General features: G+C 40.3%; 1 protein-coding gene across 9 annotated transcripts in view; it reads right to left on the bottom strand.

Annotated features, from left to right (window-relative positions):
* Positions 1–25,439, bottom strand: part of Frem1 (FRAS1 related extracellular matrix 1) — a 148,170-nt gene that overhangs the window by 34,968 nt on the left and 87,763 nt on the right. For 4 of the 9 annotated variants that reach the window (XM_074051823.1, XM_074051824.1, XM_074051822.1 and 1 more), the window contains 5 exons: positions 24,783–24,927; positions 21,090–21,231; positions 17,630–17,825; positions 12,527–12,791; positions 4,172–4,590 (listed from right to left, as the gene is read on the bottom strand). In XM_074051823.1, coding sequence (XP_073907924.1) covers positions 4,172–4,590; positions 12,527–12,791; positions 17,630–17,825; positions 21,090–21,231; positions 24,783–24,927 — 1,167 coding nt within the window. Of the gene's footprint in view, positions 1–4,171; positions 4,644–12,526; positions 12,792–17,629; positions 17,826–21,089; positions 21,232–24,782; positions 24,928–25,439 lie in introns of those variants that run through there. The other 5 variants (XM_074051827.1, XM_074051828.1, XM_074051829.1 and 2 more) reach the window with 5 other exon arrangements.

Below are 25,439 nucleotides of genomic sequence, written 5' to 3'. Positions count from 1 at the left end.
GGAAGTAGATGAATTGCAGTCTGAGGCTAGGCTGAGAGAAAGTGTAAGATATCTGAAAAATTAAAAAGGACTGGCAACATGGTTCAAGTGGTAGAGCTCTGAGCCCTGAGTTCAATTCCAAGTATGTACTCCCACCAAAAAAAAAAAAAAAAAAAAAGAATAGGTGTAAGATGAATAAAAATTTCAACAATTTTGTGTTAAATGAAAAAATTAATGAGATTCAGAATATAAAATGACTATAATACTATTTTTCTTAAAGATAAATGTATTCCATTTGTATAGACATAGATAAAAGTCTGGAAACATTTTCACAAAACTGTTTGTCCTGGGGTAAGGAAAAAATTACAGCTCCTCCATTTATTTCTATATGGAATTTTGTAATAACCAGTGACTTTTTTCCTCTAAAATTGGCAAGGTTGATTTTTAAAAACAAGAATAATCATATCCTATGTTGGTAAGTATGTGGAAAAGCAGATATTTTTACATTTTGCTGGTGGAGGGATAAAACAGTGAAAGGTGTGTCTCTCCAGCATACAGAAACAATTAGGTGTGTATCCAGGTGTGTGCGTGTGCTTGTGTATTAATATACATCCACTAAAATATTACTTATAATATGTTAAGTATTTTTCAATTAACAAAAAATCCAGAAAACATAAAACCATCTCTACCTGAGACCAAGTCCTCTGCAGCCTTTGAAACTCATATTTTCAGGGAATATTTAATGATGTGAGAAAATGTTCTGAGAACATGAAGAGTGGAACAGGCAATCTGCACGTAGTACATGTCATGTAGCTTTTATTGCACAGACTAAAAGAATGGAAGGAAACTACCTGCCGTAATTATCCTTGAGTGGTATGAATATGAGTGATTTTTCTCTTGTTCTTCTCTATAGTTCATGAATTCTTTACAATAAACTGAAAAGGCAACAAACATTTTCAAAAGTCATGTCATTCTTCTACTTGGCCAAAAGTCCTGAAAACTGTGGGTGGCAACTTTCAGAACTGTGAGATTGGGCGGGAGGTGGGGAGGGAGCTGTTTTCATAACCTCTTGAGGACAGAAGCTCCCACAGCCATGGTGGCCAGCAAGAGAGAGGGCCAAAAAAAGAGGAAAAGCATGAATGCACCATGCCATGTCAGAAATCCTCAAAGATGATAAGTAGATGGGGTCATTGCTAGTTCTTTCTTCCTTCCTTCCTTTTTTTTGTATTTTGATGTTATATTTTCCTTAAAAATAAGTGTTACAAAAGTAATAAATGGGGTCAGGTGCCAGTGGCTCACGCCTGTAATTCTAGCTACTCAAGAGGCAGCGATCAGGATGATCTTGGTTCAAAGCCAGCTCAGACAAATAGTTCAAAAGATCCTATCTTGAAAAAACCCATCACAAAAAAAGGTGTGGGAGGGATGGGGCAGGGGCCTGATGAAGTGGCTCAAGGTGTAGGCCCTGAGTTCAAACCCCAGTACCAAACACACAAAAAAAGTAATAAATGCCTGCTGTGGACATCTGTTTTAAAAATATATTAATAGCTCAATTCTGGTTGCTTAGTCCCATTGTGCTCCTGGCCATACTGATGCTCACCTATATCTTAGTCTTATTAAACTTTAGCTTCTTCAAAAGCAGGTCATCTGGCTCAGTATACCAGGAGCATTTAAAAATACTGGAGTACAAGATTTTATTTTTTAAGAATGCTGTATCTTCTGATAACTCCTGTTGGATTTACTGAAAATTCTCGCAGACATGCTAGACCCATAGAAAGCAATGGCAGGGTCCTTTCTCCCTCATCTGAGCCCTGCTCTCTTTACAGGAGGCTACTGATTGCATCAATCTTGCTCAGACAGATGGAATTTCCTACCAAATGAACGTCAGTCTGTGCCTGCTCTCAGACAAGTACGCCTGTGTTTAGCACATGTTACATCTAGCAGTTCTGCCCTCGGTTACCCAGATACCACCATAAAAGCAGTTCACCTGGGCTTGGTAGACTTATTTAGATCAACTTGGTGACTCAGTGTCACTTGGTGGTGGTCAACATCATACTGTCCTGTAGGAAAACATCCTGACAAGCAAGGGACTGAGGGTGATACCTCTCCAACACTGTGGGCAGGGCCAATCATTTCCTATGCTGCTTGACTTCTCTGCTGAGAGAGACCAGGGGGTTCAGAGAAGTTCAGGGGGTTACAGGAAAGCATAAGGCTTTCCTTGTAAGGGTTTTGTTTTACACATAACAAGATACATACACATATATATGGCAGAGGAAACCTTGTACTATTGATGATAAAGAAGTGTTACAACATGAAAACAGTGCTTTCCTGTCAGTAAAGTTCACAACTTCCAGGAGATAACTCTCTTAGGATAGTCCTGCACTTTAAGATGAGTGTTGGTGTTGGGAAAGACCTGACTGAAGTCCTGGAACTTTCTACAAGCTCCGCCCCATTTCTGTCTGCTCTGGAGTGTAGGAAGGAGCGCTTATATCTGTACTCAGAATCTAGAACTCTTTCAAATTTGCAACCAAACAGACTCCCAAAAATTATCCCTGGTCATACTGTTCAGTAACATATCAATGATATTTGTATCAGTTATATCAATACCTTCTCTCCTTTCCCAACATATCATATCGTTACACTTTCTGGACCTTTATGGTGCCAAAGAGTCATCCAGCTCCTATTTGTTATCACAGCTCCCTACCTCAGACAGAAAATGTGAAGGTTAGTTTTAGCAGTTCAGTTTGCTAGGCTATAGTGCCTAGTCACCCAGGCAAACACCAGGCTAGATGATTTTTGTAAGGGTTTATTTCAGCTATCATTAATATGGGCCTTAAGGGAAAAGCCTGAGGTTCCTCGAAAAAGAAAGAACTTTGCCCGCACACTATCTTTGGATTCAAGACCAAAACATCAACTGGTGCCTGAAAGTTTTAGCCTACTAGCTTTCTCTGTATATCTTGGGCATACCAGGCCCAATTTCTTAAAATCCCTCTCTCTCCATATTATCTATTCTATGTAGATGTATGTATACCATATACATCATGCACACACGTGCACGTATACGTACATATACATTTGCTGTTTTTGTGGCGAACCCTAATGTAGAGACTAAAGATCAAAAGAGAAATAGGATTATTTTAACTAGTCAGAAAAAATCCTGAAGTAGAGACAAAATTACAATATTTTTGCTGTTGGAAGTGTATAGAAGGGGGGTGAACGCCATCCAAGGAGAAGAGATTTTAGGTTTGAGGGCCTGAACATACTTCATATGTTTTGACTACAAGAAGAAAAACACACTAAGCCCTCCAAGAATCATTGAAAGAGTCAACAAATGTGGCAGTGTAGTGCCACAAGAAGGACACAGAATTTGGGATCAGAAGACAAGGCCTTTGTGTGTACTTGATCAAAGTATTTAACTTCTGAATCTCAGTTTCTTCATCTATAAAGCGTAGATGATAAAAGTTACCTCGTAGGATTTTTACAAGACTCAAATGAGATTTATGTAAAGTGGGTCTGACCTTTAGTTAACGGCGACAAATCACACCTGCTGCTACTAATAATCTTCACGATAAGAACAAGGTAATACCGATGCTGCCTTGTAAGTTCTCACACGTTTAGTTGAAAATCATCAAAATGCCAGAAGACAACATGGACCAATGATCTCGTCCTGATAGCATCATTATTGTCTTGTAACTGAACCCCAAATCCGCTGCAGACAATCTGCTAGTGCCTTGAATATCTCAACTTGTTGAATTCCTGCCACAATGCTGTAGGCATGTTTTTCAAAGAAGGAAAAGTAATTCAGAAGACTAAAAGAACGCTTTTGAGGGGAGAGAGGTGTACTCAAGTGGTTGAACGCCTTCAAGCATGAAGCTCTGGGTTCACACCCCAGTACAGCCCAATATAAAACAAAACAAAACAAAAAAGTCAAAAACAAAACTCTTGAGATCACACAGCTAATAAATGGCAAAGCAGAAATTCAAACCTAAATCTGTCTAACTCAACACCCCATGTCTTTGCTCCTTCCTGTACCATCACCACAGAGGAATCACGTTGTTTTAGTCACATTGATGCACCTGGCAATGCTGCAGGTGCACAATCCATATCTGAATGAAAGAGGGAAGGAAATGAGGAACTAGATCTTCTAGAAGCTGCTTTCTTCACATCTCTGGCATGAGCTGTGTGTCTGCCATACTTGCCTGAATGGTGAATGGAACAGGCTCTTCCCGCACTCTTCCATCCACAACAAAGCCTTGGTTCATCCGATCTGTGACCACAAAAGTAAAGCAGTCCATCTGGGAGTTGCCTCCTGAGTGGTGGTAGGCCACCTTTCCACTGTCTACATCCTGCTGGGTGAAGCTGTGTTTAAGCAGCACTGTCCCCCTCAGATAGAGCTGGCCATGCTGTGGGAGCTGGCCCAGGAGGAAGGTGATGTTCTCTGCAGGTGTGTCAGGGTCAGTCACCTGAAGGAGGTCGGGGGAAAGCAGACTCATGGTGCCTTCAGTCAGTCTCAGTCCTTTGTTCCTGGTCACCACAGGCAAGGATCTGTCCATGGTCTCCAATGTGATCTCAAACACCCCGTGCTTGGTCCAAAGTCCATTGCTGATGATAAATCTGGCAAAGAGAGGCAAGGCAGCCTTCAGCATGGATTCGTGTGTCACCATCTACTGGAATGAAATGATAACAATACACACCTTTACTAAAGGGTATGTTGTGTTGTGACTCACATGAAAAATTAAGGGCAGATCTTTCGGAAGAGTATCTGCCAATTATTAAACCAGTCCCTGGATACCACAGAAATTGATCATTCTACATCCAAGAACATTTTTCTCAACAACTCCTGCATTGGAGCAGGCAGCTGGTCTCTGCTCAGTGTAGTTCCTTGCTCCAAATAGGACTGTTATGACCAATTAGACCCATCATGTGAGTTAAAAGCACATGTTCATTTTACATATTTCTAAACTTCAACTGTATTTTTCGTGGGAATGTAATAAGCTAAACTTTAAAGACTGATAACTGGGGAGCCAACAAAGGCCTGAACAGGCTGAATTTGTTTCATTTGGTCTCTTCATGCTTTTGTGGAAATTCCAAAAGGGCAGATCACATTATTCAGCTGTATAATTTTACCTAACTTATGTCCCTTTCTGGGACACTTTTCACTCTTCTTTAACATGAAGTGATGGACACATCTACTACTACCTTATGCAAGTCTCTGACCTTGTACAGTGTACATATGCTTCTATATTTGCTCCTTTTACAGGATGTAGAGCTAGGTTACAAGGATTCTTTCTCTGCTTAATAGAAAGATTCAGAAACATGGTGGGCAATCAAAAGGCAGGTAGGAGGTGGAGTTGGTCCTAGAACCAGATTCTTTGACCCTCTTTCAGCTCTTACAGAGTTCTTAAATAAATGCTGCTTTAGTAATTAAAAAAAAAAGTTGTGGTACTTGAGCACCAATACAAAGAGAAAGCTGAAATGATACATATTCAAGGTTAGACCAATTCTCTCTTACAGTCTTGGTTTGTGATACCATAATGTGTTTTTATTATATTGATCACTAAATCACATTCTACTCACTCCACTCAGTCTCACAATAACACCAATTATAAATGATTTTATAACACTTCAACATATTTTTACTTTAAAGAAAATCATGTAAATCAGACACAAAAGTAAAACTCCGAAAAGTTAGGAAATGACCACTATCAAATGGAAATTGACATCATAGACAAAATTCATCACAAACCAAATAAATGTACTTGGAATTAATCAGTTATGTCTTACTAATTTTTCTGCAAATATATAATTGTTAGAAATATTCGTGGAGAATACATTCACATTCCACTGATGTAAAAATCTCTAAAAACAATGTTTTACTGGAATATATAAAAATTACCTTTGGAGATTCTTTTTAAAGTAGAGAAGTCCTGGAGTTTATATGGTATATTTAACTAACAAATTCTTTATTCTTTGCTAACTGTGTCTTGTTTTCAGTGTTTGAGGGTTGGAGCTTCACTTCAAACCATAAAGAAACCTGAAACCTGGTGAGTTGACTACAGTGAGTCACCCAACCTACAAGCAGCCAAGGACTCAGAGCAAAGAAGAATCAGACAAAAAATAAAAGGAGAGGAGTTTGGCTGACTTACAGATTTTCCTTTGAAGGCAAAGTTTTTGAACTTTCTAATTAACTAGTCACTAAGATTGCCTACAAGAAATGTATGAGGCGATAACACAGAATAAGTACACTACATCTCAAAAGTTAAAATGGTTAAGAGAAATATAACAAAGTAAAATTTTGACATTTCACATACCTAGATTTGTAAGGAATGTAATTTTTTTTCCTACAGCATGATTTTGCACAGTTTGAATAATGGCAGTGAGTTACTTGTAGAACTGTAGATTGAAGAAAAATCAATTGCCTTAAAACAAACCAATCAGTTTTCCTTTTGTAAAGCTAAACCTTTAATTAATGTATTCTAAGCAAATTGGACAATTTCATTGCTATGACATGAGGTATTATAAAATTAGTTTTTTTGTGAAAGAAAGAAAAAAAAGAAGGAAGGAAGGAGGGAAGGGAAAACAGAGAGAGCGAAAAGGCAAAAAGGAAAAAAAGACAAAAAAGGAAGAAAACAGAAGGAAGGAAGAAGCACATGTGGAAAAACAATTGTGTTCTTCAAAGTTTTGACTTTAGTCACCTTGACAAATCCAAAGGTCAAATTATATGCATTCTTAGGCATAAAAATTCTGCTCTGTTTCTCAGGCAAAGCCTCCCATGGAATTATCAGTTTGTCCTATTTTTTTCCTGGTACTCTTCCTTATTCTCCCCTCTCCCTAGATTCTATTTCCTGACCAAACATGAGCTAAGGAGAAGACTTTATGTGCTTTTTCCCACTTTACTCCTCCTGAATGTACTTGCACTGCCCATTTTATTCTGTTGCACATACAAAGTGGTTCTGTATTCCCTAGTGGATCCCAACATTAAATGTGCTTTTGTAGAGAATTTAAAATCAGTCATTGATAATGCAACATCAACACAGGCCAAAGGACATGTGTTTTTAATATTAGCATAAATTGTGGGGTTGACAATTTTGTGCTCTTTAGAAGCCTGTCAATATTAGCAGAGAAGGAAGGAGACAAAAGTGAAAAGGGAAAAAAAATCAGGAACAACAAGGTTCCCTGCAAGCCTGAGTGAGCACCAGGTTCTGTCCGAGGCAGCCATTTTTAATATCTAACTCTTTGGAGACTCCATTCAGCAAATGTCCTTTCAAGATGGGGTCCTCAAAGCTTTGCCCTAGGACTGCCACATTTACTCTGTGCATGGGTGACCTCTGTGAGGACACTGAAGCTGTCTTGTGATCCAGGCTGTCCATCTCAAACTCCTCCCTGTCTGATGAACGGATCTGACCACATTGGAAATAGGCAGCCTGCCATCAGACAGATGGGGACAAGGGCAAGCAGGCCAGGGACCATGGAAGAGAAAGAAATATGTTTACTGCGGCCAGTGTTCCCAGCTGGGACACCGAGGCAGCTGTCTGTGCTGACCTAAAGCTAATAAGCTAGGGGTGAAAAGGATGCAATTTCTAAACATGACTGGATCAAATGCATCATTCTACTTTCATGAGTGGAGAGAGAGGAGAGCTAGAGAGAGAGAGAGAGAGAGAGAGAGAGAGAGAGAGAGAGAAGTTATGGTTGGGTTCCCAGGCAAAATAAAGCTAGCAGACCAATGAAAGAAGGTCAGTGCAGCTCATGTCTGCAAAAGTCGACCAGATGATCTTCCAAATGCTCCCCACCCCAAGTCCTGCAAATCTATTCTCAAGGTTTAAGACAATAGTGCCATTGCCATGCTGGTATCTAGTCTGAGGGGAGGACGCTGGCTTGTATGGAGGTGGAAACTCTTTCATGGGTTCATTCTCTTTCATTTCCCTTACTACACCCCTCAGAGGAGAGACGCAGCCAAGATGACCACCATTCTCATGAAATTTTGGGGATGACTTCAGATTTGTCTGGGGTGTCTGCCTGGTCTGATTTCACCATTACCACAATGCCTTCCAAGAGCTTTCTGCATTTCCTGGCAATAGAGTTGGATGAAGAATCTGCCATCTGTCATGGCATTTAAAAGATAAAAATGGAATCATAAATAGAGCTAGCTCCTCAGGAAGAAAAAAAAAAAGTCCAGCCGGCATGTCAAAATGGAGGACATTAGCATGTTCTTTTAGTACCCGGCTGCCAGCAGCTGAAGTCAGCTTGCTAATCACTCTGTGTCATCTGTCCTGCAGCGTGCTGCCAAACCTCTCTTCCAGGCCAGCAGCACCAAACAATGCAGGAGAAATTTATGATTCACAAAATATTTTTGCAGAAGGTAAAATCTCACCATTAAACTCCCCTGTTTAATTAATGTTGCCATAGCTTACATTAAAAAGGGAAGAGAGAAAAAAATCCTCAACCACAGAATTTATCTCTTCCACCCAGCCAAATTCCTTGCCAAATTTAACAGCAAGCAACATAAATTTAGGTGATTAAATTGGTTGCATATATTTAATTTTTTAAAAGCACCATGATCACACTTTCATTAAAACAGGATTTCAGCTTTGGTTTAGTGCCACCTGACAAACAGTGCTGTGGTCCGTGATTGGGTTAGGGAAATGACAAGATTAAAATGCAGACCTTGGGCAGATGCTCAGCTCTTCCATTATAAATATGTAAAACTGCTGGCCAAAAAGCAGAAGGATACATGAACGTGGTTCCTTCCCCAAATGCAGAGTCCCCACAAATTCCTGGAACAACATGGTGTAATAGAAAAACTCTCCACTGGAAATGAGCTCTTAGCCCCAAACTCAGCTCTGATATCCAGTTGCATCTATTTAGGTGGCTTCCTTTGCCTTTTGAAACTTTGGTTGTCTCCTGTATAAGATAGTAACAAAGATTTCTCTCTCTCAAGGTAGTCAGGTAAGGCTCAAGGGAAAAAAAACACAAACAGTGCGTGCACACTGGTGGCTTGCAGGTGTGCAAGCAATGCTGGTTTACCTACAGGTACATGAAGGGATTAGACCCAATCAATGCTTTCCAATTTTGGTTTGTTTCTCCCGGTAGCCTATTTCCTAATCTTGAGTCATTCAAAGGCCCGTTCATCATTTTCACCATATGCCTGTACTAACTGTAATCTTGGTATTTGTTATTTTGCTTTACATCAATTTACTTTTTTACTTCAATAAATGTACTTTAAAGGTTTTGCACACCAAAACCTTAATTCTGTAAATACCACAAAACTACAAGACAACATTTTTAATTCTAGCTAAATATTATTGCCCAATGGATTTGAGCTGGAGGCTTGCACTCTCTTAAAAGGGGAAACCTAAATAGAAAATGCTGAGCTGGTAAAGACATATTTGCACCAACCTGAGACTTCCTCCTTGAGCCAATCAGAAGGATGAAGAGAACGTGTAGGGCAGAGTTTCTCTTGATTTTCTGTTATTTAGTTATTTCCTATTCCCATTCCACATCATTTCGCATTTTTGTACCACTGGTGGTACAAATCACTAGCTACAGAAAATAGAGGCACAGACTCTTTTTTTCTCTAAAAGAAAACCTTTTTCCTGAAGCTCAGTATATAAAACAACCAGAAGAATTTGTATTTTGTAATTCTCCCAGGCAATTCTCTGAGGATCTGGAAATGTAGACATCTCTAGGATACACAATTATTTAAATGTCATGTAACATGACTTTCTCGGGATGCAAATTAGGAAGTTTCTACATATTACCAATCTTTCCACATAGAGATTGGGTTTTCTCTTCTCACATAAGCTAACCTTCATTTCTCAACATCTATACACATTCGTTGACTGACCTTTCTGGCCGAGTCATTGGTTTCTCCAACATTGTCTCAGCAGACTCTCTTGGGGGCATTGACTGAGACAGTAGGAACAGAGAGAGGCAAGAAGCTCCAGAAGCCGGTGTAAAATGAAAAGCCCTGGATATGATAACACATGTAGGTAGCCAAGAAGCATTTGGCCTCCATTATCAAAGGGAGGAAAAGAACATGCATTGCTCTTCTCTACCACATCTTCCTCCTTCAGACTATGCGTGGTGCTAGAAAGATGGAAGGTAAGTAGGGGTCACAGAAAGAACACAGTAAGTAACCACAACAACAGTAATAATGATAGTAGCTAATCTGTATTTAGTTCTTCCTCTGTGCCAGTATGAGAGTCAACTAAATGGGGTCTTTTCTGTCAAGGGGCTAGCTCAGTCAGTACAGAATGAGACTCTTCATCTCAGAGTTGTGGGTTCAAACACCACTCCCCTCCCTGATGCCTGATACCACACTGTGGAATATGTCTGTCATTGTGTGGATATTAGCTAATTTCCCCAATTGCCCATGTGCTCTGTGGCACGTTACCTAACTGCAAAGCATCTGCATTCAGCAGAGAATTGTTTGTCATTGGATGTCCTAAAGTCAAACTGCTGGCTTACAGATAACCGTTGTCCAAAGGAATTTCTGCTCACCTGTCCCAAGCTCTCTTTGACTCACGGGTTAATTATATACTTGGTGTTTTCATTTCAGGTCAAACAGTCATTTCAGGCCTCAGTTTCTCTGGAATCATAGAATTCTGTGCCTTATGAGTCACCCCTTTGTTTTTGTGTACACCAACCAAATTAAGTTTCATGTCCATGCTCTCCAGTCATGTCTGCTCTTCCCCTATACTCTCCCCAAACATCTACATTTTCTTTTTCTTTTCCCAAACCTCTACCTTAGTCAATCATGAAGACTGTGAACCTGAGCTCACTCCATTAGAGCAAGGGGCAGTCCTGCATTAGAGATGAAAACTGAGGTGGTCTTTCCACCCAGTGTGCTTGCTTGCCTGACTCCAGTCGGAGGCACACCCTTCTGCAGAAGTAAATTTTGCCTTGCCCAACAACTTTTGAACAGTCTGATTCGTGATGGTGACAGCAGCCCAATATTTCTAACACCAGGTACTGTTTTATGTACTTTACATGCACAAACTTATTTAACCCTCCAAATGGCCCTGTTTGGCAGGTGCAAAAAGCATCACCCCATTTCATAGAATAGGGGACAACAGCACATAGGGCTAACTTGAGGAAGTCCATAGAGCTGTGAGTCACAGAGGAAGAAAGGGATCCTGCATTGTATCTTAACAAGAACACGACACCATTGCTCAACACAAGAACCAGCTGGAAGAGGACGTCCTCATCTGATGCTGAAGGTAATGCCTAGCAACACTCAGGCACAGACTTGGTTAAGACATGGATCAATTAAATGATTTCTGCTTGCTAAAGGACATTTATCAATAGAAAAAAGATGTTAGTTCAAGCTTCCCTATATGTTTTTGTTTAACACTTCCTTGGACTATCCAGATCATCTTTCAGAAATCACGGTAAACACTCAAAAGGCATACAAAATAATTTTTGCTCACTTTTAGAAAGCATTCATCAGAACAGGCATATTGACTTTAGATAGTAAAAGTATACTAGAGAAGAAAGGTATTTGGACAAGGGTGCACTGGTAATACTTGGTAACTTATGAGAACCCATTGACTAATACAGGAGTTTGCTGACTTTTTGTTCTTTTATAGTGCTCTTGGGAAGGTTGTGTTGGACATGGTGAAAACTTGAATGCAAGGCCAGAAGCCTTGGGTATGAGGCAGACAAACCAATGCTCTCACAGCCTCCTTCTCAACTGGTAAAACTCAGGGTGGGATGAGGCACCATGGTTCCCCAAAGGCTACTCCAAGTTTTCCCAGTGGTCACCCATGGCCTGGAGACCTGTATTTTTATCAAGGACCTCAAGTCAGGCCAACTTTGAGAGCACCCAGATGATAGATCTTCTAGAGTTTCTCTTGCTTTATGGGACTTGGAACAAATCTCTATATTTTAAATGAACGTAGATTTTCATTAATGTTGTGTCTTTGCCTTTCACCAGATTGTTATTCTTTCCAATCATTTATTTGATACAAAATCCTTGAGCAGGTGCACAGTCCCCAATTATAACATTGCTTCTATGGGGAAATATGATCCACTTTGTGACAACATGATTTATGATACAGTTACAGGAACACATTGTGTCAAAAGGAGGTGACTGCTTCTGCCAAGTTTATTATGCTAATAAATGCCTTTGCCTTGGATAGAAAAAGATCCTCAGGAAAGAGGGAGATTACTTTCCTATGTCTACCCTTAGCTCTGGTCCTCAGTCCTTTACATTCCTCTGAGAATGTGCATTTAGATCTGCTTGTTACATTTATTTATTCAATCATAGACCCCTGCTTTGCTGCTGCTATTTTAATTACAGGTCTTCATATAGCTGGGCAGTGGATTGAAAGCACAGCTATGGCAGAGCTGGAAAAGGTGTAATTGTTTTCCTACTTTTCCCTTCATCTTTCTTTTTTTTAAAAATAATTTATTATGTATCTTTAAGGTATACATCATGATGCTATGAGAGACATACAAAGTAAAATCATTACTATAGGGGAACGCATTAACATAACCCTTGTATATTCTACTGCAGGAAGGGGTTCAGAAAAGTTTCTGTGAGGCTTACCTGAAGCTGTCACTATGGACAGCTGACTTGCTCTTATGTACGTAGCAGACTGTTTGTCCTGCTATGTCCATTTGACTGAAGCTGGCAATGGGGACCCCAGGATAGCGGACATATTCCACCTGGCCATATTGTGGTGGGGAGGTGATGACATACAGCAGCTCCTCTGGCTTGTCTGTTCCATCCACAGCCAGGAGAGTGGTGGTAGTCAAGAAACCTCTGTCACCTTTAGACACCATGAGTGGTTTTGTGAGAATGACAAGGTCACCTGCATGGTTGAAGAGGTTGTGGTCAATAAAGGTAAAAGACAAAGTCCAAAGTATACCAAAAAAACATGAGATGGAAAGCCTTATATAACTATTAATAATAAAATAACACAGCAAAAAGAATGAGCATTTATGGCACAGAAGAGCAAGCATAAGAATATGGCCAATAAAGATACACAAAGATGCTTGACCTCATTAATAATTGTGGAAATAAAATGAGATCACAATAAATTCCCATTTCATGACTCTTTGGCAAAGATATAGAAGTCTGGCTAAATCAAGTGTTAAAGAGGATATAGATCTAGATAATGTCCCCACAACTGTGGAAGTAATATAATTATATAAACTGATAAACAATTTGGAATGATTTTTGTAAAGAATTGAATATCTATGTATTTGCTTTGACCTAGCAATTCTACCCCAGCTGTGTACTAAAGAGAACTTGCATTTGTACCCTAAGAGACAGGTACCAAAAAATTCATTGTAGCACTGCTTATCATTGAAACCACTGGGGACAACCAAATGCTTTTTCAACCAGTGAGGGGTTTATTCATACAGCTGAACTTTGTGCAATAAGCAAAATGAATACAGCCGCAGGCAGCAACACAGATATAGTTTATTAACACTGTCAGTTGTGTGAGTAAGTCAAGAAGACAGCAAGTAAAATTAGAAAATAATACCAAATTCAGGATGGTGATTTTCTCAAGGATGGGAGGAGCACACAGATCATTATTGCTAATGGACAGCCAGGTCTTGTTGTGAGGTGGCTGCACAGGAGTTCACTGTGTATTTTGAAAAGAAGGTATGTGTCTACACCATGTCTGACTATTATGCACAATAGTCAGAAAGGGGAAGCAACCCAAATGTCCCTCCAAACGTGAGAAAGACATCCAATGGAGTATGCGTTCAGCCTTAAACAGGAGGAAAACTGTGGCACATGCTACAGCATGGTTGAACCTGAGACCAATACGCAAAATAAAATAAGCCAGTCACAGAAAAGATATAGACTGGATGATTTCACTTACATGAGGCAATTAATGTCAAAATCAGAGAAAGAGAAAATAGAATAGTAGTTACTAGAGGCTAAATGGAAAGAAAATGAGAAACTGTTAGTTAATTAAATGTAGAGTTTTAATTTTGCCAGATAAAAACATAGCTAGGTTTGGTGGTGCACACCTGCAATCCCAGCACTTGGGAGGCTCAGGCAGTAAGACTGAGAGTTCGAGAGGCAGCCTAAGCTGCGTTATCAGACCCTGTTTCGAAAAAAAAAAAAAAAAGACGAAAATGTTCTGGAGGTTGGATACACAGTATAGTGTGTGATACGAATATAGTCTACACTCTGAGCTGTCCACTTAAAACAGCTAAGATGGTACATTTTATGGTAAGCATATTTTATCGCAATTTTAAAGAAAATGCATGACTGAGTGTGTAAATGAGCAAGGCAGAGGGGTCATGCATGGATCAAAGATGTAGCTTCACAAAGTAAGGATTATAATCCAATTTTCATTTACCTGAGGCCCATTAAAACTGATCCTAGCTAAAATACAGAGTTTGTACTTGTATCAGGCACAAGACTAAGGGCTCTTATGTGTTCACATCAGTCCTGGAGACAGGGTATTACCCTATAACCCAAGTGACAAATGAGGAAACTAGGAAGTAGAAATGCTAAGTAATAATGCTAATGGGTACAGGATTAATAAAAGGTGGAGATAGACTTCGACTTGAGATTACAAGCTCTAAACCACTCACTGTATTGTTTTGCTCCCTTTCCTTATCATATAGGGCACTCTTACACATCAGTGCTCAAAGGGTAGCTATCCAAAAGAAAATAGCTATGAAGTAATGCCAAGCCATTTCTGGATTAAAAAGTACAAGTGGCCAGTAAGACTTTGAAGACATTCAATCTCATGAGAAAAAAATTAAAATAAGCGCTGGTAGTGTGTCTCACATAGTAGAGGGCCTGACTAGCAAGTGCAGGGCTCTGAGTTCAAAACCCAGTACTGTTAAAAAAAAAACTGAAATAAAACATCAAGGCAATATAAGTATAGACCAGTGGTTCCCAATAAGGGTCAGTTTTGCTACCCACGTCACACTGGGTTGCATTTGTCAATGTCTGGAGACATTTTTTGGCTGTCATCATTATGGGTGCAGGCCATGGATCTGTTAAGCATTCTACAACACACAAAGAAGCTCCTTACATCAATGAATTATCCATGCCAAGATTGGGGAAACCTATTTTAGATGTCAAAATTAATCTTTTTTGGTATATTATGCTTTTATCTTACAATGATATGCAAGAATCAAAGACAATCCTAAACAAATTGAAATCTAGCCACTAATGTGCAGATGAATACTTCAAAAAAGAAAGAATGAACAAGTGTGGTGATATACAGCTATAATCCCAGCTGGAATATGCCTGTAATCCAAGCTACTCAGGAAGCAAAAGCAGGAAGATCTCAAGTCCAGGTAAAGTTAGCAGCAAGATCCCGTCTTAAAAACAAGATAAAAATGAAAGAGCTGAGGATGCAGCTCAAGTGGTAGATCTCTTGCCTACCATGCTAAGGCCACAGGTTGAATAAACAAGGCTAGGGAAATGAGAAAGTGTTGTGAGAACTTATCCTGGAGCAGAAAACAGGTCTGAGCAGAAGAAGGAGCTCTTAGCTGGAACCAAGTGTTAAGTGGTAAGGTTATGATTGAATCTAACTATCCATTGTGATTTTATTTACAGATTGACAATTTTGCTTCTAAAGTTTTTCATAAACCTAAGAAAACTCATATTAAGTAAAACAAAAGCAACAGAGAAAACAGAATATAACACTGTACAGCAATAAAACCCAGCTATGAACAAAGAAACAAAGGAAAACTGAGGAACTTCTGAAGATGCTAATATGTGAATGCATGTGCTAAGCAGAAGTTTTCACAAATCTTCTGGAAAATAATCACATGTCAATTTTTTTTGTGGCAGAGTTTAGTGAGGCACTCACCAGCCCAACTGCCTTTCTTTTAGGGGGGCCTTCCTTAACTTCCCTGAAATCAAGGATTCTGGGATGTCTACAAGGAATGTGTACAGGGAGACACACTATCTTCAAGCCTAGTTGATGAAATCCTAGCCCATGAAAATTCCCTCCACACCTCACTTCTGAGGGGAGTGTCAACACAGAGCACTCAAATACCTGCATGGAAGAGGGCTCCACCCCTCTGCTGTGTTGTGCTCAGGCAATACAAAGGTCACCTACCCCAACACATTAGTTGTCTGCTCTATGTATTACTTGCACTCCATTTTGCCTAGGCATATAATGCACATAACTTTTTGCAGAGAGAAATTAACATCTGTAGTAATAGCTGGTTTATCTGAAAGTCACTTACTAGACATCTTCAAGGAAAACATTTAACAAGGAAATAAAATATACAGGCAAAAATAAATATTTCAACATCAACTAAGATGAAAAGAAAATTAATTCAGGACAATTATAATGAAGGAAGCTTTATTTACTGGACTTAATCATCTGATTTAGTTCTGAGCTTCCTGGTAACCAAGGAGAAAGAAAAAGAAAAGAGCAAGAGGAAGGAAGGAAGGAGGGAGGGAAGTAGGAAAGGAAGGAGGGAGGGAGGGAGGGAAGGAGGAAAGGAAGGAAGGAGGGAGGGAGGGAAGTAGGAAAGGAGGGAGGGAGGGAGGGAGGAAAGAAAGGAGGGAGGGAGGGAGGGAGGGAAGTAGGAAAGGAAGGAAGGAAGGAGGGAGGGAAGTAGGAAAGGAAGGAGGGAGGGAGGGAGGGAAGGAGGAAAGGAAGGAAGGAGGGAAGGAAGGAAGGAAGGAAGGAGGGAGGGAAGTAGGAAAGGAGGGAGGGAGGGAGGGAGGGAAGTAGGAAAGGAAGGAAGGAAGGAGGGAAGGAAGGAGGAAAGGAGGGAGGGAGGAAAGGAGGGAGGGAGGGAGGGAAGGAGGAAAGGAGGGAGGGAGGAAAGGAGGGAGGGAGGGAGGGAAGGAGGAAAGGAGGGAGGGAGGGAAGGAAGGATGGAAGGAAGGATCTCAGTGAAACACATACTGAAGATCTAAGATGATGCTGGTGGGATTCTTGCTGTCCTCACACAAGGTGAAGCCATTGAGCTTCAATGGCTTGCATACACTCTCCCTTGCTAAGCTTTTTTTTTAGAAACTTTTCTTCATTCATCATTTATAAGCTGCCCGGTTCTGCTTAATGTGTTAAAGAAAACTCATTATCTTATAATGTTTTTCCTTATGCCTAAAGAGGGTATTAGCAAGTGAAAAGAGCAACAGCTTCCGAACTTTTCAATGAAAAAGCTCCTTTTTGTTATTTCTTTTAATTTAAAGATACATTTATAGAGCTGAAGGCATGGTTCAAGCAATAGAACACCTGCCTAACAAGCATGAAACCCTGAATTCAAACCGCAGTACTGCCAAAAACTAAAATCAAGTAAAAATACATTTCCATTCCTTTATTATTTTTGTATTGGAAATATTTTTGCTGTGAAACTCTGTTTTCAAATAATAGTTCACTTACTGAAGATAAAACTAGAGTTCACATCACTTCGGTAAAATTTTACTTAAAACAAAAAAGACCCCTAACCATTAAAGTAGCGCAGGTAGCCATATTGTGGGCAGGGCTGGATTGCTAACAGGAAGTAGAAACCTCACAGATCCCAAGAGGAACAGGTGAGGAGTCCAAGAATTGAACCATAAATGGTGGAATTTCACAGATGGACAATGGAGGAAAGGCAAGAAGGGAGGAAAGGAAGGATAAAGAAACAGATGTTGAGTACTTACAAGAGCTCACTTCCAGTTATAAAAGTTGATTCCAATGAACACTGGCAGACATGCTATTACCTTTTCCCATGTCCTTGATGATGATGTGACAGTCGAACGCGGGTGATCTGTTGTCCCCATCCCAGAGGTAGAAGGTGAAGCTATCTCGATTCTGGGAATCCATTGCCCCGGTGTGTGTGTATCTCAGTAAGTTCAGATCCACATCCTCCTGAGTGCATTTCATACCAGATGAGAGAGGGACCCAATCCCTCCCTATCTGAAAGGTGCCAGAATCAGTCAGCTGCCCAAGGCCCATCAACACCCCCTACTGTATTAGTGAGTATTTTCTATATCCCCTGAAAAGTCCAATATAAATGATATTTCAAGGAAATTCAAGGCTACTTTTTGTAATGTTATCTTATCTTTCTTTTTCTTTTCAAAGGAATATATTAAAATAATTTAAGACCTTGGGAAAAAAATAGCTTCAACCAAGATTTTTTTGACAAAGTCATACAGCAGTTCAACAGCACTGATACTTCCAAGATAGCTATCATAAGTAATCATGGCTGATTAAATATTCCAATTAATGAGAGCAGGTGGGAAATTGAGCTGCTGGAATGGGTTCTTTAGAAATTACATGTGTTTCTTTCAGAGTTTCCTTTTTATTTTAAATTTCATATCATTGTACAACTAATCAGACCTATTTTTTCCAAAGTGGTTCATTACCAGGCATATCTAATAAAACAAAATTAGAATGAATCCATTTATTCCCCACCTATTTTCCATCCTTACTAAAGCCTAAAGAAAATGATGAGGAGCCCTCTTCATCCATACATTTACATCCTAAGTCAGCATAAACATATAAACTGCAAAATCATATACTATTTTTATCTGAATCTTCCACAAACCAGCCAACATTAGTTAAGCAAATATTCTGCACAGAGATTGATATAGTAACTAAGGCATTTTTAATAAAAAGAAGTCCTATGTTGGCAACCTTGGTTAACTGAGAGTATTAGAAGAGAAATAACAAATCTATATCTTATCAACATTCTTATTTCTAGTCTCTTACGATATACATATAGCTTTCTCTAAGAATAGCTCATGAAAAATAGCTTGATATGATGCAAGGAAAATGTCACTTTTAACATATCACAACCTGAAATTACATTGCATTTTTCCTGTCTGGCTTAACAGACTAAAACAGGAGTTTAAATCATTGGTTTTTGATTTCCTTTGATTATCCCACAGACTCCCAGTTGCTGTGAAAAGAGTTTTGTCTTCTCTTCCTATTGTGTTATCACTTGATAAAATTTCTTCCTCTTTAATAGTTTTGTCCATATGATACTCACAGACGTATGTTCTGCCCGAGGGCTCACCAGGTGAAAATTAATCTATTGTAACACAATTATAATTATATTATAACACAAACTCAGTGTTTGTTTCCATCATGAGATCTATTTGCAAAAGAAATTTTTAAGCAGATTCTCTTTGAAATTTTAAACTAGACAGCCTGCAATTCTATTGAACATTTCCTCTTTGAAATCTTGTCCAAGAAAATAAATATAGAAGACATCTTTTGCTCTGTCTTATCTCCATCTAATTCCTCACTCACACCCCCAAATGTGAGATTGACTTGACAGAATCATCTGAAGACCAGAAAGATGAATAAGAATCTGTCTCAAAATAAGAAAACCCAAGGAAAGCCAAGAAGAAAACGAGAACCCTTGAAAGTGTCCAGGAGGCCTGGAGTCCCAGTCCTTCCTCTTACAGAGTCCCAAGGGAGGTGCAAGAGAATGGTGTCAGCCCCACTGGGAACCTGGGCCCATCTGGCTTTTCCCACATCCAAAACAGTTCAGTTCCCAAGCCACCTAAATGTGTGAGCTTTCACTGCATTTCTGCTTCATTACTCTTTGAAATGAAATAAGGACACAGCTGTACCTCAATTTAAATCAGTGATGGCTCTTCACTCTCATTCTCTATGGTGCCCACAATCTAAGAGAGCCAAGCTGTTCCACACAGAATGGATCCTCACTGCTTTTCTAGGCCTGTGCCTATGTTAGATGTAGAGTTAAGCATTCAGTCAAATAATCACACTGGGGATGGTAAGTGGTCATTGCTAGTCTTAATCCACCATCCAAATAAACATTTTGGGTGATTACTCAAGTGACTGATCTATAATTCATGTTGGGCTAATCCTTAAGCATCATGCACACAGTGTGAATCTAGGACTGAAGTGAAGCCAGAGGCAATGATGAGACCACAAACAAGCTGTTGGAAGGGTTAGCAGTAGAAACCAGGTGACTGAACACCTAGGATATGGGGGTATACAGTACAAGGTTTCCATGCTTATTCACTTTTAAGTTGTTTGCAGAACATACACAAATCCAGGAATGTTAATTTATTGTGTCATGCAGTTGCTAAAAGTGGGGTGGGATGACCGCCACATAAAGCCCCCCTGCCCCACTCCACAGTGTACTTTTTGGTTCAAGACTTTCAGGTTTTAAGTCTGTGCACTGTGTTTGCTGAGTGAGCTGTTTCCCTAGAGAAGAGATAGAGATTGTCCCTACTCCCAGAGAAGATGAGAACTGGGAAAGAATGAAGAAAGCTGCTCCCTGCTGAGAGCCATTGAGAAGGCAGGAGGGGTTAATACTCAGATCAGGTTTGGTGTCTAAAGGGGAGAGGAGCCTATGCCCTTAGCTGCTGCCCCCAGATCCCTGCACTGTGGTGTCAAAGCCAAGCAGACAGAGATCATCCTTGCTTAGGGATTAGGGCAGAAGGAGCTGGAGGGAGCTTCCAATTTTCCTAGGCCCCACTGTCATAGAAATGTAATAATTACTCATGTTTTTGAGAATGGTTTAGAACCTGGCAGAGAAAGGAAGAGAAGGAAGAAAGAGAGAGAGAAACAGAGACGAGAGAGGCAGAAGCAGACACACAGAGAGACATACAGACACAAAGAGAAAAAGGGAGGGAGAGAGAGATAGAGACACAGACAGAGAGACAGGAAGAGACACACAGAGGAGCAGACACCCAGAGAGAAGCAGAGAGACATAGACATAAATAGAGAGAGAATGAAAGAGAGACAGAGACAGAGGCAGACACACACAGAGACAAGACACATATCACACACAGAGAAAGAGAGAGACTGCTAGTAGACCTTAATGGAGTTTTATGATTGGAATGATGAGGAAAGAGGATCATCTGTAAAAAACATGGTGAGAATGAAGGTGTCTCAAAAGATGTTGGTTCTCTCCAGAGACCCCAGCATGCTTTACCCTGGTAACTCCATCCCTCAGAGTTCAGGGGTGATCCTCTGGAGAAGGGAGCAATGAAGAAACTTAATATTGGCTAAATTTACCCAGAGATAACTAAGAAAATGTAGAAGGGTGTGAGTTTAACCTGGTGTAGACAAATTAAATTTTCTGCTTCTGGGAAGTAATATGGCTATTAGAGAATAAATTCAATTGTAGAAATATGTATGTTGAGAAAATGTAGACCTGCTACATTTGTTTTGAAAAATAAAGGTAAAAAGGCCACCAACCTTAAGCTGAAGTTGCCCATTTTGGGGAAACCTTTCAAATAAATAGTAAATCTTGTCCCTGGGTGAGTCTTTATCTGTGGCTGAAAGAACAGCACTGGACAGAATCCGGGTATCACCCATACTCATGATAATTTCAGCCTTCCTGCAAGAAAGGAAAACGAAAGACTGGGTTGCTATCAAAAAGGAAGGGTTGCTTACAGTTCCCACTCTTCACAAGTAAGGAATAATATTCAATATCCAAAGTACTGAAAAATGGTTGGTTAGACACATGAAATAGGGGACCATTCTGTTGGACAGGTGCAAGTTTCAAAAGACAATGAGACAGAAACAATGAATAGGATACCATGTAATTAAATATTTCTAATTGCTTATATGTGTTCAACTTTACAATTTTGTGAATTAAAAATCAGTTTATAAAATGATTTTGTTGCCAGTATTTCATTTGACACAACAACAGATCCAGGTACTACAGTTCTAATTTTACAAAGAGAACTTACTGATAGAGATGAAATGACTTAGACAGTGTTCCAGTACCCTTCACGACACACCCTTCTGAGTTTGGGTATTTCGGTTACCTGTGACCCTCTCAATGACTTCCTCTCTTGGTAATCTTCTGGTGCTATGTTCTCACAGCTATTTACCTTTCTGTGCTGGAGCCAGCAAGCTAACTCCTGACATCTTGAACAGCAGACTGGCACAGAGAGAGACCAGGGCAGGGAGCAGCTGCTGCTTCTACTGTGGATGGATGCTTTTGCTTTTACTGCCAATATGGCCGACCTCCCTGGTGTCACCCAACAGAGGAAGTGTTCTCTTGCTACCAGTGTTTCTAGCTCTCGTCTGATCTCATCATGCATGCCTACTCTTGTTCACACTGACAGCTTTGTTTCTGAGAAATATTGGGATAGCCGAGACCTTGGGATTCAGGTCAAGAACACTGAGAATCACCAATGAGCATCAGCAGTCTTAAGTCCTCCACTGAGAAGCCAAGCCCAAACACCTCAGTTCCATCCTCTCTTATCAGGGAGGGTTTCTTGCCCATCCAGGACTGATATCTCCATGCCAATAGGAGACTTTCACCTGTCTCTATACTGAGAATATTTAATCCCAGTATTCTAGAAGGATGAAGAGCCTGTTGGCTGGGACTGGAGATCAGGGGTGCCATTTATAGGAAGAAAAAACCAGATTAATCAAAATGATATGCCACTATAATGTAGAAGAGGACTAAGCAGGGAGTTTAGGAAAGCTGATGGCTGAGAACCACAGCTTGGATGTTGATTAGAAACCACATCCTAGATTGTTGACATTAACAGCATGGCTTGTGACATACAGCAAGGTCTTGCTGACTTGCAGCTCCTGGAGCCCACAGGAAATAACAACCCTAGTCTGACCATCCAAGGCCAAAAATTTTCCGTGCAGGACAAGTGGGAGGAGTTGATGACATGTAGCCCAGTCTCTTGAGAGTTAATGACACATAATCCAGTTTTCCAGGACTGACCACTCCCATCTCTATGGACCCTAGTAAAAGCTTAAGTCTTGGGACCTCCAACACACTGCTCCTTCTTGAGTCTGCCCACCCTCCTATTGAAAGGGCACCTTTGTTTCACTTTGTATAAATAACCTCACCCCAACCCTCATATCCAAGAAGCAGCTACACCCCCTGTGCTCAGCTGCCCATGGCTTCACTGTGTTCTAATAACTTCTTGCTCCTCTTACTTGCTATCTTGGGAAATTCTTTTACCCACCCGTGGCACTGAAAATCCCTGACAAAAGATGAGGAGTTTGGTAGGAAGAAAGTGTCAGAATTGAATGCCAGAGAAGACAAGAGTATCCTAATCTTGGTTACCCCAAAAGGGACCTTGGAACAGGGAATGTGGTACAGGTAATTTATTTAGAAAGTGATTCCAGGAAAGAAGGGAAAGAAGAAAGGTGACAAAGCATCTTCTAATTGCTGTGGCAGTTGGAGCTCAGTCCTATTGGGGTTTATTTATTTATCTATTTATTTATTTGTTCTTTATTATTTTCTGGAGGCAGTAGGGTTTGAACTCAGGGCTCCGCACTTGGTAGGCAGGTACTCTAATGCTTGAGCCACACCCCCAACCCCTTTTGTTATTTTTTAAAAGACAAGACAGGATTTACCTACATTGCCTAGGCTGTCCCTGGCTTATGAGATGCTCTTGGCCTCAGCCTTCCAGGTAACAGGCATATGACATCAAGACCAAATGCTGGGGAGCCTTTGAGGAACCATGTAGGATGTGACTCAGATTTTAAGTCTGGAAGACAGGAAGCTGTGACATTTATCTTATCCACCAGCCCACAAGGTTAAGGGCTGCTACTACATTGTTCTCCACTGTGCCTGGATTTAGGCTGAATGAGCCACTGCAGCTCAGAGAGGGCCCTGAGGCAGGAAAGTGGAGTGAAGTACTGTGGGCATCTAAGACAGTACGCCTTCCTCCATCACCACCAACAAGAGGTGGGCTGAGAGGCTGTGATCAGGGAACAAAAGAACATCTTCGTAGCATGGAGAAAGACCATGAAAGAAAGGGTATCAGACGGTCTGTCAGGGTCTAGTAAGGTGAGGAGATTTGGCGGGAAAGCCAAAGGGTCACTGTTAAGAGAGCAATTTTAATAGTTAGGACTGTCTGCAGTTCATGTTCTCATTCTTCAGCTGAATTTAATACTAATTGCATTTTGGTGAGTGCATGCAAGTCTGTGATGGTTAATCTTGATTGTCAACTTGACTAGATTGATGAGCACCTATAAGATTATAAAAGCAGATTCTGGGTGTGTGTTTCCAAAGAAGATTAACTAGGAGGGGAGCCCACATTGAATATGGGCAACACAATCCCATAGGCTGGGATTGCAGATGGAAAAAGGGTTAAAGAAGAAAAACCCTGCAAGCACTCCCTCTCCTCTCCTCTCCTCTCTTCTCTTCTTCTCCTCTCTCCTCTTCTCTCCTCTCTCTGTTCCCCTCCCCTTTCTCTTTCTCTCTCTATCAGCTCTCCCTGGCCATGGTATACAAACTGCTCTGCCATACCCTCCCCACCAAGATGAACTGAAACCTCTGAAACCATGAGCCCAAATAAATCTTTCAAAGGTTGAGCTTGGTGACTCATGCCTATAATCTTAGCTATTTGGGAGGTGAAGATCACGATGAAAGAGATTCAAGGCCAACCCAAACAATGGCTGGGTGTGGTAGTACACACCTGACATCCCAGCTACTCGGGAAAGCACAAATAGGAGGATTACAATCCAGGACAGCCTGAGCATAAAGCAAGATTCTGTCTCAAAAATAACCAATGCAAAGAGAGCTGGTGGCTTGGCTCAAGTAGTAGAGTGCCTGCCTTGCAAGTGCAAGGCTCTGAGTTCAATCCCTTGTCCCTTACGTTGTTTGTCCCAGGTATTTAGTCACAGGGACAATAAAACTAACAAAATGTGTTTAAATACTTAGTAGAATATGCATTCTATGTTTATTTATTCATGTATTCCATATTTAATTAGAACTTTTAGGAAAAAAACCCAATAATTAAAGTGTTAGTGTTATGTTCACTAGCATCACAGTAAAGGTTGCAGGTGCCTGAGTGAGCAGGGCAGGTTGTGTAGACAGGAGCAGTGACTTGCTTCTGAGGGGAACAAACTCCCTTCACATGAGTATTTCATAGTAGAAATCTGAAAGAGACTCTTCAGGTGGCTTACTTGCTTAGCTTTGGTTTCTCATCATTGACTGGGGTGACCTCTACTGAAATGGTTTGAAGAATCTTGTGTTTCCCATCTGACAACTGGATTGTAAAGTCATCAGTTCGGCTCTCGGAGTCATCATGCACATATGTCAGCCTCATTCCTGGAAAAGGAGAGAAAAGAGAGAAAGGAAGAGACTGAACCATCCCAACACATGCCACAGGAGATTTGGTGCAATTCCTAAGGCATTGGGATTAGGAAGAGCTCATTAATGGTGCAGTAGGGTGAAATGCAGCCTGTCGTGTAAAGTAAAGGACACCCTTCAAAACCCAGTAAGGACACTCTACTTAAACAAGTTAGTATTTGGTAGGGCTCAGTTTCAAATCAGTAAGAAAAAGATAAACTAAGTAAACTGTATAAAAACAAAGGTGTCAAAGTGTTTAAGTGAAACTGAAAAAATGAGAGAATCACCTTGAGCAAATCACCAAAATAAATTCTAAGTAGATCAAAACTTAAATATAAAAAGTATAGTTAACTGTTTAAAAAACTTACCTATATATGCATATGTTTCATAATATGCATATGAAAATGCAAGACACTCAGGAAGTCAAACAGTCTTGAAAAAGAAGAACCAAGTTGAAAACCTACATTTCCTATTTTCAAAACTTACTATGG

This window comes from Castor canadensis, chromosome 13, assembly GCF_047511655.1.
Source record: "Castor canadensis chromosome 13, mCasCan1.hap1v2, whole genome shotgun sequence".
In the NCBI taxonomy this organism is placed as follows: domain Eukaryota; kingdom Metazoa; phylum Chordata; class Mammalia; order Rodentia; family Castoridae; genus Castor; species Castor canadensis.
The sequence above is the reverse complement of the archived record's forward strand: the minus strand, read 5'-3'. Positions and strand labels throughout refer to the sequence as shown.